Source organism: Podarcis vaucheri (genome assembly GCF_965113315.1).
Source record: "Podarcis vaucheri genome assembly, chromosome: 6".
Classification (NCBI taxonomy): domain Eukaryota; kingdom Metazoa; phylum Chordata; class Lepidosauria; order Squamata; family Lacertidae; genus Podarcis; species Podarcis vaucheri.
Window position 1 is genome coordinate 29,881,620 of NC_138764.1, and position 13,695 is coordinate 29,895,314.

A 13,695-nucleotide genomic window follows, 5' to 3' on the forward strand; every position below is an offset into this window, starting at 1 on the left:
AGCCGTGTTGGTCTGCCATAGTCAAATATCTGTATCTGAAGAAGTGTGCATGCACACGAAAGCTCATACCAAGAACTAACTTAGTTGGTCTTTAAGGTGCTACTGGAAGGAATTTTTTTTAATTTTGACTTATTTTCCAGGGACAGACCTGGATTTACAGAAGCCATCCCAGTTTCTAATTTGATCCTGGAATGTCCTGCTTTTCCTTAGTACGTCCCTATTTTTATTGGAGAAATGTTGGACGGTATAGAGTTATGCGACTCTGGAGCCAAGGAGAAAAGTAACTATACAACTTTTAGAAGACATCTGAAGGCAGCCCTTTATAATGAAGTTTTCTTAATGTTTTATTATGTTTTTATATATGTTGGAAGCTGCCCAGAGTGGTTGGGGCAACCCAGTCAGATGGGCGGGGTATAAATATTATTATTACTACTACTACTACTACTACGGGATAGAACCTCCCTATTTTCAACGGAGCAATGTTGGAGAGTGTGCATTATACGGATTATTTTTTGTTGCCTCTTATCAATTTCTGACAGTAGTCCATTTTATATTTCGAATAATTTTATCACTTTTAAAGGAATTCATACAAAGACATTCCTTTTGAAAATCGAAGCTAGTCTTTTTTTGTTTTGGAGAGGGGTGCAAGCTGTCGGCCATGCCGCAAAAGAGCCTGCCACCTGCGCTGCTTGGCGCGCGAGGTTCCTCGGCGCAAAGAGCGGGTTGCTCGCAGGAGGAGCGCAATCCGCGCCTCGCCTGCGCTCACCTGCCACCTGAAGCGACCCAGCTGCCGCCTCCTCTTACCTCCGACTGCCGCGGCTCCTCACGGCGCTGCTTTGCGCGCGGAGGGCGCGTCCCTCGGGCGGGAAGAGGAAGCGTGCCGCCCCAGCCACCCCCGACGGAGCCGCAGCCTCGGCTCGCGTCTTGTCCCAGGGCCTCCCTGAGGAGCGGCGGTGGCGGTGGCCGAGCCCGCCCCTCTCCCAGCCTCCATCGCGGCTGCCCGCCTTCCTCCTCCTCCTCCTCTCCCAATTCCCATCCCCGAGCAAGGCGGAGCTGGAGATTGAACCTTCGGCTGCCGCTCCCGCCGCCACCTCTCCGCCCGTCTCCCAGGCGCCCGAAGCGAGACTGCCACCCCCTTCCCTCCCGGTGCTAATTTCGAGGGGGCGACGCGGGGGCAGCAAACAAGGGGCGGCGGGGGTCGCGCCTTCTCCGGCGGCAGCAGCAGCAGCAGTAGCCGAAGCCGCCGCAGCGCCCTGACGAGAAGCGCCACAAAGGAGCGCCAGCGGCGGCGGAGCTTTGCGCCGCCTGCGGAGTCGCCATGAGCTGGGGCACGGAGCTGTGGGTGAGTAGTCCGCCCTTTCATTGTGTCTGGTGGTTGGGAGGGGGGGTCGGGTCCACGCTCGGAGGGAAGAAAAAAGAGGGAGGACGGCTTGGTTTTTTTTTGGGGGGGCGCTCCTTTGGGGAGGCGCCGTACCCGGGGATGCGCGCGGGTGGTCGGGGCGCCTTTGTTGGAGGAAGTGTTGTGGGGAAGCGCCCGAGGGGGGTAATGGGTACTGAGGGGAGGCGAGTGGGGGTTTTTTGGGGGGCGGGTCGGGGAATTTCCCCTGGATAGGCGAGCAGAGGGCTGGGAAAGGGGTGGGGGGACGCCACACAAATCATTTGTAATTTTCTTGGTGGAGGCGACCCCCTTATTCCTCTTCCACCCCAATCTCCCCTGCTGGCGTGTAAAGCGGGGTGCCCCTCATTTCAGGACCCTGGGAGCGGTGAAAGGCGGGTGAGACCCCCGCATCGGCGCCCCCCCCTCTATGGGCGGTGCGTGGGTTGCTCTGGTTTACTTGCCATGCAGGGTCTCCCCCCCCCCCATCTCTTTCTCTGTCTTCTTTCTTAAACAAAGGAAAGGTGTTCGGACACAAGCCACCGGTGGCACATTGAATGCACGGCTTGGTGAGATAAGCCGGTGGCTCTGCGCGCAGTTTGTGTATGTAGCGAGCCCCTCCCCTCCCTCCCTCCCCCCCCACCCCGCTTAAGAAAATAAAGGTGAAAATGACTTTCAGGTTTGATTGCTTCCCTTTGGTGTGAGTCAGCTGCGCCTTGAATCCTGCTTGAAGAGTTTCAGACAATACTGGGCCACTAGGGAAGGGCTACGACGAGAAAGCGATGTGCTGGGTGGGGGGGGGGAGTCGAAAAAGACGAGGCGAGGGGCTTTTGCTGAGGGCGCTGCAAGCTCCGTTTGGAAGGCAAGTTGCAGATCCAGCCTTTATTTGCGTCCATTCGAACTCTAGGGCTAAAGTCAGAGGAATTGCAGTCTTATTGTTGATGCAGGTCAGGCAGACAGGTCTGAGTCACTGGGAAACCCATATATTAACATTCTAAGGCGCTGCTCCTTGGTGCAGAAAATTTTGTGCATAGTACTACACTGCTTTCTGACAAATCCTTGGGTGGGTCGAGAAGCAAGCAAGCGGCTCGTATTGCTGTTCAATGGCACGCAGTTTCCTTTCTTGAAAATCTCATTACTTAGAGCTTGCTGATTGCGACAGGGGTAGGAAAGCCAAGGTAAAAACAGCTCCAAGGAGCCAACAACATGACATAGTGCCTAAGGCACCAGCTGCCACTGGTCCGTTGTACAGATGAGCACTCCCTCAGTTGGTTCAATAAATGGAAGGAGGGTCATGGTGAACTTTTGAGGTTGGGGAAATAATTTTGAAGCCCAATTCTGAACCATATAGTGGCTGGTGCATGACAGTCTTCAACAAAAATGACGTAGAGCTATTAAAAATAGGTTTTTGTTGTGTGTATGGGCTATCAGCAAGCCCTGTCATTCAGCGCTTTACGCTTGGCTCTAGCTTAAGGGGTACTTTGATGTTGGCTTCAGTAGACTACAGAGATTTTCCCGTCACCATCTGCATTATATTACAATAAGCATTTTTACAAAATTTAGTATTACATCAAGTGTTTATACACACCGTTAGCAAAATAAGGACACAGAAATACTGTATAGTCGTACCTCGGAAGTAGAACGGAAGTCCGTTCGACTTCCAAAACGTTTAGAAACCAAGGCGCACGTTTAGAAACCAAGCTCCTGCAGCCAATCGGAAGCTGAGTCAGACGTTCTGGTTCCCAAGAATGTTCACAAATCGGAACACTCGCTTCTGGGTTTGCGGTGTTTCTGAGCGAAAACGTTCAAGTCGCAAGAGTAAGCTTCTTAACATTTTATAGCCTGTTGGTGTCATGTCAGGTTATAGTGTTTTCGAACCTGTTGGTTTGAAAATAAATTACATATGTTATGTGTATGTAGGCAGCAGCAATAAAGCTTGAAATGTGTCTGTTCATAACCCCTCTTTTTGAGGGATAGGTAAAGGAATCAGGCTAAGCATTTAGAGGGACGTGGGTGGTGCTATGGGTTAAACCACAGAGCCTAGGACTTGGTGATCAGAAGGTTGGCAGATCGAATCCCTGTGATGGGGTGAGCTCCCGTTGCTTGGTCCCTGCTCCTGCCAACCTAGCAGTTCGAAAGCACGTCAAAGTGCAAGTAGATAAATAGTTACCGCTCCGGCGGGAAGGTAAATGGTGTTTCCGTGCGCTGCTCTGGTTCACCAGAAGTGGCTTAGTCATGCTGGCCACATGACCCGGAAGCTGTACGCCGGCTCCCTCGGCCAATAAAGCGAGATGAGCGCCGCAACCCCAGAGTTGGTCACGACTGGACCTAATGATCAGGGGCCCCTTTACCTTTAAGCATTTAGAATATGGCAAGCAAATCTGCAATCCTAACCCTGTTTGGGAGTTAGCTGCAATGAACTCAATAGGAGTTGCTTCTGATTGATTACAGTCTGATTGACTGGATTCTGCCAATATATGCTACTTGAAGTAGCCCTAGGTATCATCTTTTTTCTGTGTGTCTTTGTGTGTACCTGACTGCAGTATAGTACATAGTGGCAGGCTTTATTCAGAAGAAACAGTGCAAAACATGTACTGTACGCTTTTGTTCTTTACTATGTCATTTACCAGATTTTTCAGGTTTTCTTATTGTTTTCTCATTTTCTTGTTTTTCTGGATTTAAAGCTGACCTGGAAAATCCTTTGAAGGCACAAATAAAAAACCTAAACTTTCAGTGCATTCTAAAACACTTGGTTTTTCCTTAAAATTAGGCCTACATTTATTCCTTGACTTTCTGGATGAAATAAACCTAAGCCTATGTCTTTTAAATTGCCGAAAACACAATGCTTACCCTTCCTCCTGTTGACTTGGTGCCATTTGTTTCAGGTTGTCAGACCCTCTTGACCTGTGTAGATGATCTGCTGATATGTTCCTTTCTAAAACCCTGTCCTGTCTTGTTCTATGCCTCCTGAGTCGTAACAGTTTCTGAAGGGAAAAGTGTGCCATTTCTCTGTCAATATATATTGCTATTGGGCAGTAGTGCAAGCAGCAGCAGCTTCTTCTTCTCTGGCAATCACTCGTAGCCATGTAAGATTGTCTTCCATAAACACGGTTTTAACAATGAATCCGTAAGTGACTGTGGAGGCCAATTCTGGATCCACACGTCCTTCCACAGTGGGGACATATGTTTCCGGGCGGGAGTTGATCACGGTGAGGGTTTGCCAAGCGTGCCTTCCTCTTAGCACCTTTCTCCCTTGTGTCCTGAGTTCGAGTGTCTTCAAAGCCCATGACACCTTTGGTACAAGCTGTTCTCCAACTGGAGCGCTCGCCGGCCAGTGTTTCCCAGTTGCCAGTGTTTATACTACATTTTTAAAAGATTTGCCTTGAGACAGTCTTTAAACCTCTTTTGCTGACCACCAGCATTACGCTTTCCATTTTTAAGTTCGGAATAGAGTACAGTGGTACCTCGGGTTACATACGCTTCAGGTTACAGACGCCGTTAACCCAGAAATATTGCTTCAGGTTAAGAAATTTGCTTCAGGATGAGAACAGAAATTGTGCTCCGGCGGCGCAGCAGCAGGAGGAGGCCCCATTAGCTAAAGTGGTGCTTCAGGTTAAGAACAGTTTCAGGTTAAGTACGGACCTCCGGAATGAATTAAGTACTTAACCCGAGGTACCATTGTAGTTGCTTTGAAAGACGATCATAAGTAGCACTACTATTCCGGCATATGCAGTATTAATTGGAACCAGAGAAAAAATATTTATGCAAATGCAACAAAGCATTCTTCTGCACAGCCAGTGGAAATGGGCGTTTATTTACACTTGTATTATTTTTATTTATCACCTACTCTTCACCTGTTATGGTCCCAGGGTAGGTCACAACAATTTAAAATGCATCATTAGAAACAGTTTTAAAACTTAAGCAATCACAAAAAAATAGGGTGTGTCCTGAAGATATGTACCTCAAGTACCAGAGGCCAGGGTAAACGAAGCCTTTATAGTAGAAAGCAGTATTGAATCTGCTAGGTGAGTTTACCATCTGCAATATCACCCGCCGACTGCAGATTTCTCCTGCTGCCAGTGCCACTGCTGCTTTTGTGTACAGTGGTACCTTGGAAGTCGAACAGAATCCGTTCCAGAAGTCCGTTTGACTTCCAAAATGTTCGGAAACCAAGGCGCGGTTTCCGATTGGCTGCAGGAAGTTGCGAACGCTGCGGGTTGCGAATGTGCTTCCTGCATGGATCACGTTCGCAACCTGAGCGTCCACTGTACTAGAATATGGAGTACTGGCCTTAGCTGGAAGCAGCCGTAGCTGGAAATACTTGTGCCTCATGTGACAGTTTTGGAACCACCTGGCTTACTAGCCTGCTTCTTCCACGTTCCAGCACAATGGAGTTATAGTAAAAAACTTTCCACCCATATTAACCACTGAACCCTTGTGTACTGGCCAAAGATTGAGGTTTCTGGCAAAACATGTCATCTTTGATCTAATTTATATCATGGTAGCATTTAGTCTTTAGCCCTGAAGACAGTTGCATTAGCAGGTGTGTCTCATTAATTTATGATGGGGATGTATGTGGGACAGCATTGGAGCTCTAAAGCAGAGGAAAGACAAGAACTAGTATGTAAAAGTAATAGCTTTTCTCAAGTCCTGCTATGAAAATTGTAGAATTGTGGAGGTGGAATGGGCTATGGGGGGTCATCTAGTCCAACCCCCTGGCCAATGTGGGGCTCTTCCGCTGCTCCAACACTTTTATGGGAGATGAACAAGAAAAAAATCCGCTGTGCACCTGAGAATTAGGATTAGCTCCTGTTTGCACAAATAATGATGAATTAGACATTTGAAGGATTGCAGGTTTTGATAACATTGATGGCAAAGGAAGACATGTCATGAATTGTGGTGGCAGACAAGCTTTCAACCTGGCTTGTCTTTAAAAAACTGCCTAGGATGTGAAATCTCTATGTGGGACAAGAAGCTACAGTTAGAACTGGATATGGAACAACTGGTTGGTTCAAAATTGGGAAAGGAGTACGGCAAGGCTGTATATTGTCTCCCTGCTTATTTAACTTATATGCAGAATTCATCATGCGAAAGGTTGGGCTGGATGAATCCCAAGCCGGAATTAAGATTGCCGGAAGAAATATCAACAACCTCAGATATGCAGGTGACACAACCTTGATGGCAGAAAGTGAGGAGGAACTAAAGAACCTTTTAATGAGGGTGAAAGAGGAGAGCGCAAAATATGGTCTGAAGCTCAACATCAAAAAAACGAAGATCATGGCCACTGGGCCCATCGCCTCCTGGCAAATAGAAGGGGAAGAAATGGAGGCAGTGAGAGATTTTACTTTCTTGGGCTCCATGATCACTGCAGATGGTAACAGCAGTCACGAAATTAAAAGATGCCTGCTCCTTGGGAAAAAGGCGATGGCAAACCTAGACAGCATCTTAAAAAGCAGAGACATCACCTTGCCAACAAAGGTCCGTATAGTTAAAGCCATGGTTTTCCCAGTAGTGATGTATGGAAGTGAGAGCTGGACCATGAAGAAGGCTGATCGCCGAAGAATTGATGCTTTTGAATTATGGTGCTGGAGGAGACTCTTGAGAGTCCCATGGACTGCAAGAAGATCAAACGCATCCATTCTTAAGGAAATTAGCCCCAAGTGCTCACTGGAAGGACAGATCGTGAAGCTGAGGCTCCAATACTTTGGCCACCTCATGAGAAGAGAAGACTCCCTGGAAAAGACCCTGATGTTGGGAAAGATGGAGGGCACAAGGAGAAGGGGACGACAGAGGATGAGATGGTTGGACAGTGTTCTCGAAGCTACAAACATGAGTCTGACCAAACTGCGGGAGGCAGTGGAAGACAGAAGTGCCCGGCGTGCTCTGGTCCATGGGGTCACGAAGAGTCGGACACGACTAAACGACAACAACAACAAGGGTGTGATTGCAATGAGAACTGATAAATTTCAATTTGTGTCTGTATTTCTAATAGTATATGCCATTGTATACCTATTGTAGATTAATGGGGTTTTTTTGTTTTTTGTTTTAAAAGCACTTTACGAATTTGTTCTTCTGGCTATACTTTGTGCCTCATAACATTACTTATAAAACAAGTTCTTCATGTGTAAGGATTTACACTGTGTGCTCATAATATTTGGATATTTTTGTATCTTTTGATACAGAATTGGAGTCTGGCAAGTTCCAAAAATGATAATAACACACTTATGAGCTGACCTTTGGAAAGCTATAAATCTGTTTCTTTTGCTTTATAGTGCAGGAAAATGGCTTCAAGGCTTCTTTTGAGATGTGTGTCCCCACAGATTATAGGCACTCCCTGAAATGGCTTAATCTCTGGTGTGTTGTAAACACTTGCTTCCCCTCTCCCCATGACCATGTTTTTATTTTTGCTTTTTATGTACCAACAAATGATGTATATTCATTACCTCGATTTGACTACCTTATTTTGGGAGGAATTCAACTTTCCACCAGTGCAAGCATTTTAGCTTGCTAGACACAATGATCCCACCTCCTCTCCTGGCTTCCCCAACCAATGAGAGGGGGCAAGTGTGGGGAGGAGTGGGGGCAAAAGTTCTTGCACAGGGCTTCTGCTAACCGGACTTGTTACATGAACCCTGCGCTTTGTAATTAAACAAATGATTGAGAATTAGCTCAGGGGTTTAACACATTTACAGTGTATTAAAATGCACGCCTGCTCAAAAGTAAACCCCACCGATTTCCCAAGCAGTGTTAGAAATTAGCCAGGCGCCAGGTGCATTTTGCAACTGGCATGGGTCCAATTGTGACCAGAGATGGAGATCTCCGGGTGCGAGGTTGGGGACTGACATCTTCATCTGGCTGGTTCCTCCATCTTTCTTAAGCAGGTCTGCAGAACAGCTTATTTACTGCATGTAGATTCCCACCTTTTTCTCCAAGGTGTACATGGTTCAATCCCACCCCCCCAGTTAATCCCTACAACGCCCCTGTGAATTAGGTTCAGGGGCTGTGACTGGACCAGGGTCACCCTGTCAGCTTCACGACTGAGTGGGTATTTGAACCCTGACCTCGTCCAACACTCTAACCATTGCACCACACTGGCTTCCTACAGTTATTCTGCTCTGAGGTAGCTATATAAATTAAGTAGGTAAATTAATAGGGTGAAAGCAAAATGCCACTTAAAAAAGGATCTGAAATATTTTCATTGAAGCCTGAACTGGCTTTATTATGTATTGTTCTATTTGATGTTACAATGTGTTGCAAACCGCTTTGAGATTTTTTTCCTTTAAAATATAAAGCGGTGTTGAAATGAAAAATAATAATTAATGCCATTGCAAAAAAGGCACCTAGACATTCTTTGGCAGGGACCTTAACCTAGACTTAAGGTGACACAGCATCCTTTGTAAATTGCCTCCATTTTGGGGCATCTGAAAGGGTCCTGAAGAGACCCCTAAGGAATCCATCTTTGACTTGTAGCTTAACTTACATTTTACTAGTCGTCGTTCCTCCCCCCCCCCCCCGACAGTGTATTTGGAAAAGAAAAATGCAGCAACTGTAACTCTATCTATTAATTTCTTTTGGATGCTCTCTTGCACTTAAGAGTAGTAAGCTGTAATGGAATGTGGTTGTGGCAGATAGATTTCTAGGCCACGTATTGCAAAACGTTATGACTCTGGACTATGATGCAAGTTTTTTGTGTGTGTGTGTGTGTGTGCTCCTGAGTGAGTGCCTTTACCTTTTCAGCCGTGTTTCTTATTTATTTATTTCATGTGGATGCTTTCAGACTTGAGCTGATTCTTAGATAAGGGCTTTTTCCTCTGCAAGTTCCGTAATGGAACTGACTCCCTTTGCTTCAGTGCTGTGGATAGATAACAGAAAGCCCACAGAAATGTTACCAGTTTTCCTGCGTAGAGGCAGCTTGAGTGACAGGTTAGGTGAGTTACTTGCCTGGAAGGAATTGTTATTGCCCACAGGTGAGTTGGCTAACTGTAATGCTACCTTACTCTAGAATGGCAAAGTTCGTTGAGGCATGAAAATGTAATGGGGGGGGGGAAGCAACTTACTAGGCCAATTGCTGTTCCAACTGAATTTTGTTTTACTTCACCCTGTTAGTCAATATTTTTCCAGCAGTTGTCTGAGTCCATGGACATGTGTTTCCAGGGAACGTGAATCACTGATCCTGAGGGTTTTTGTTTTTCTCCGTTAGTTAAATATTCCAGATTGACAGGGATATTCCAGTGGTTTTCAACCAAATTGTTCTAACTCAGTGTTTCCCAACCTTTTGTGGGCAAAGGCACACTTGTTTCATGGAAAAAATCTCGAGGCACACCACCATTACAGCCCCGTGACGTCAGCACGCAGCGTCACGCCGGGAGGGACATGAATTGCTAGCAAATTACATAATCACCTCCTTGAGAGCTGGCTCATCTTCTCCGAAGGCAGAACCCCATTAATTAACAGCACAGACTCACACCATAGCCAAGACGAGGGGGGAAAACCTCAGTCATGCACAGTCATGCACATGTGGGGGCTAAATGAGGACGAAGACCGGGCAGAGAGCAGGGTTCAAATCACCCCACCTGGCCAGGACAATCCCTGGGTGCTCCCTTGGGCCACTCGCCTGACCCATCTCGCAGGGCTGTTGTTGCGAGGATAACACGGGGAGAACCACACGCGCCCCCGGGAGCTCCTTGGAGGAGAAAGCGGGCGATGAATGCAATGCACGAAATATATAAGAGGCGACCAGGTTTTGCAGGTGAGGGGCCCCCGCCAGCCTCCGCTTCCAACACCCGGCGCAACGACGCCGAAGTTTCCCCCCGGGCTCGGCTCGGGGAGCAGCGCTGCTCCCCCCGGCTCCCCTTCGCCCTCCCGGCTCTCTCTGCCGCCCACTGGGGACCCCCCTCACCTGCCAGGTCCGGAGCGCCGGTGGAAGTTGCATGCATGCATGCAGGGCGCCGCGTTGCCATTGCATTGCACTGCACTCCATGCAACGCCTGCACGCATGCATTGCCTTGCACACCCGCCAAGGGGTCTCCCCGCGGTCCGATGCGTCCCCTCCGGCGCGGATGCAGCATTGCAAAAATAAACACACACCCCCGACGCAGCCCTACCTGGGGGGCAGCCTCCGCCTCCGCCGCTCCGCCTCCGCGGGGATCCCCGGGCTGCATCCTGCCGCCCGATCTCCGCGGGGGCACAGGCAGGCTGCGCGGGGTCTGCGCGGAAGAGCCCCTGCCCACCCGGCCGCCGCCGCTGCGCTCATTCCATGGCCGGGAGAAGAGCGCTTCAAACAGGAGGAGGAGGGAGGCGCAGAGCGGGAGGGGGGGAGGGAACCCCAGTGGTCATCTAGTGACGGCGCCCCAATCGAAAATTTGACTTAAAAAAAAAAAATCTTTCGAATTTTTTAATTTTTCCCGCGGCACACCAGGCAACATCTCGCGGCACACTAGTGTGCCGCGGAACAGTGGTTGGGAAACACTGTTCTAACTTATCTGCTGAAGTAAAAACTCTTCTCTTCAATTATAGTTTATCTAGCTCAGTAGTTCCCAGAACTATTTGCTAAGTGGACATGGTATTATTTTTCAAAATAATACCATCTGTCCCCATTTTTACTTTACTAAAACCACATAGCTTCATTTTTTGCTTCTTTTTTTAAAGTTAAGATTGTCTACACTTAACAACCCCCTGCTTCTTAAGAATTAAAATATTTCTGATAAGAAGCTACCTGTCAAAATATCTGGCATATTTGAGACCACTGAAGTGCAATTATTCCATCACAGCTGGGGGTGAAAGAATGAGGGAGGCTAATATCAAATTAAGCTTGAAACCATGGCATAGCGGAAACACAAATAATACATTCTGACAGCAGGATTTGTGAGCATTGGCTGGGATCCAAAGGGCCACACAAAGTGTTCTGGATGTGCACTGAAGCTTTTCAAACTCTTCCTCCACCATGATCACCCAAGCCCTTTGTATGCTTTGAAAAGCCAGTTCTGAATACCAGGCAACCCACCTGAGCGGTTTTCATTGCATTGCGAAAAGTTGCATCCGGAAGAGGGGGAAATTAGCAATCCCTTCATGTCTAAGGAGGAGCCTAGGTGGTGGTTGTATTGACTACTACTCAATTTATTTATGCACCATTAAAATCGCAGAATGGTTTACGGGATTAAAGCCAGTTCATCAAGTAAAATTATAAATGCTTAAACTGGCAACAGCAACAGAGTATTTCCTGTAGGCACAAAGCAGCTTGATGGAGGATGAGCACCCAGGTGGCTGTTCTGGTCCATGGGATCATAGAATTGTAATGTTGGAAAGAGACCCTGAGGGCCATCTAGTCCCACCCCCCTCTGTCCCCTGCAATGCGGGAATATGCAGTTGTCCCATACTGGGGTTGAACCTGCAACCTTGGTGTCAACAGCACCATGCTCTAGCCAGCTGAGCTATCCAGGCTATGCAGGTCCCTTTTAGAACTTTGTTGTGGCATGGATCAGCTAACTGGAGATAAAAACAGTGGGTTAGACAGAGGGACCTTGTTGCATTTCCATGCTGCGCAGCGCTAGCCCTTTCAGCATTGCACAGCAATGAAGTTGACCGGACAGGGTTCTCTTCCTCCACGGTCTGCTTAGTATTTCTGAGCTGTGTGTCAACTAAAGGCGAACCAAGTTTCTGTGTGTGAGAATGGGAAGCGAGCTTCAGCTTCACCCACTTTGAGGTAAGCAGCCTCCAACCTCTTTCCCCTGGGAGAATGTGGCCATTGGTGACTGTGGAGAGACTTTATCCCTCCTTCTTTAGTGTGCAATGAAACACCGTGTCTGTTCAGTTCCATGTTTCCAGGCTTTGATTCTGCAGTTGTGAGTAATGTGAGTATGTGGCCAGCAGTGGCAGTGGTTGGAATAGAGTGCGTGCACATTACCTGCTTGTGAGGTTTCATGTCCATCAGCCTCCCCTCCCCTTCTGCACCGTGCATGTTTACCTTTGCACCATCTCTGTGGGAGACATTGATACTAGCTGTTAGAATCATAGAATTGTAGAATTGGAAGGGACCACGAGGCTCTAGAACCCATGACTCTGAGATTAATCTCAGCAGAGCTATCCATCCCAGTGAGAAAGCATTGTTCCACCACTGCAGTTTAGTGAAGACAGCATACACTTCAGAGAGAGGGAGACATGGGAGATACCCTGGTTACTTGCGCTTTGTCCTTCTGTCCACAGACGTAGGCAGGTGCTGTTGGGGACTCGTGTCTGACAGTACACTTGAAATGGTTTGGAGTTTGCAGTGTTCTCTTAATGTTTGTATGGAATGCTGTCTTTTAGTGCATAGTACCCTTTATCCAGTTTCAGTCACCAAAGTTCCCCCCTTCTGAGCTCTGCAGTATGCATAAGTTTAAGCTGCAGGCATATATATAGCCCATGCTGTTCACACTGGCTGGAGCTAATGGGAATTATACAGTGGTGCCTTGCAAGACAAAATTAATCCGTTCCGCGAGTATCTTCGTCTAGCGGTTTTTTCGTCTTGCGAAGCAACCCGATTAGCGCTATTAGCGGTTTAGCAGCTATTAAAGGCTTAGCGGCTTAGCTGCTAAAAGGCTATTAAAGGCTTAGCGGCTTAGAAAAGGGGGGGGCGAAAAAAAATCTCAAGACTCGCAAGACATTTTCGTCTTGCGAAGCAAGCCCATAGGGAAATTCGTCCTGCGAAGCGCATTGAAAAACGGAAAACCCTTTCGTCTAGCGGGTTTTCCATCTTGCGAGGCATTCGTCTTGCAGGGCACCACTGTAATCCAAAACATTTGAATGGCACCAGATTTTTGCAGCGTCACATGCTGTTTATTAGTGAGCTCTGTTTGGTGCCTTGGCAGAAAGTTTGTGTACTCATCCTTTCGGGCAATTGTCATTTTTTTCCAGCTCTATAAAATCTTGAAAAGGAGGGGTGGGAACAGAAGGGTATAATTAAATGTGCTGACTTTTATTGCCCAGTGCAATTGGTCCCCCAAAGTACAGAATCTTGGCTGATCTTTGTAGCTGTAGTTCCGTCTATAATAAGTGTTGTTCAGCAGCAGCTGGGTGATCCTTGATGAAATGAAGGCTGTCAAACAGTGTTATTAGGCACAGGGCTCCTCACATTTCCAAACACCAAAATGGTACCTCATTAAAATAAAATAAAAAGTTTGGTAAATGAAAGATGTTTTGTCAAATGCATAGATTTCCCATAACTCTGAAATGGGTGGAATCTGCAGTCCTCCAGATGTTATTGGATTGCAAATCCATCTCTCTGACTGTTGGCTAGGCTGATTGGGACTGATGGGAGTTCGAGTCCAACATATGAAAGACTT

General features: G+C 47.4%; 1 protein-coding gene across 3 annotated transcripts in view; it reads left to right on the forward strand.

Moving 5' to 3' along the window:
* Positions 1 to 944: 944 nt before the first annotated feature.
* The window catches only part of FNBP1L (formin binding protein 1 like), a 74,393-nt gene continuing 61,642 nt past the window's right edge, over positions 945 to 13,695 (forward strand). The window contains exon 1 of one of the 3 annotated variants that reach the window (XM_082227923.1): positions 945 to 1,342. In XM_082227923.1, the coding sequence (XP_082084049.1) occupies positions 1,319 to 1,342 (24 nt within the window). In that variant the 5' untranslated portion in view covers positions 945 to 1,318. The remainder of the gene's footprint in view (positions 1,343 to 13,695) is intronic. The other 2 variants (XM_082227920.1, XM_082227921.1) reach the window with 2 other exon arrangements.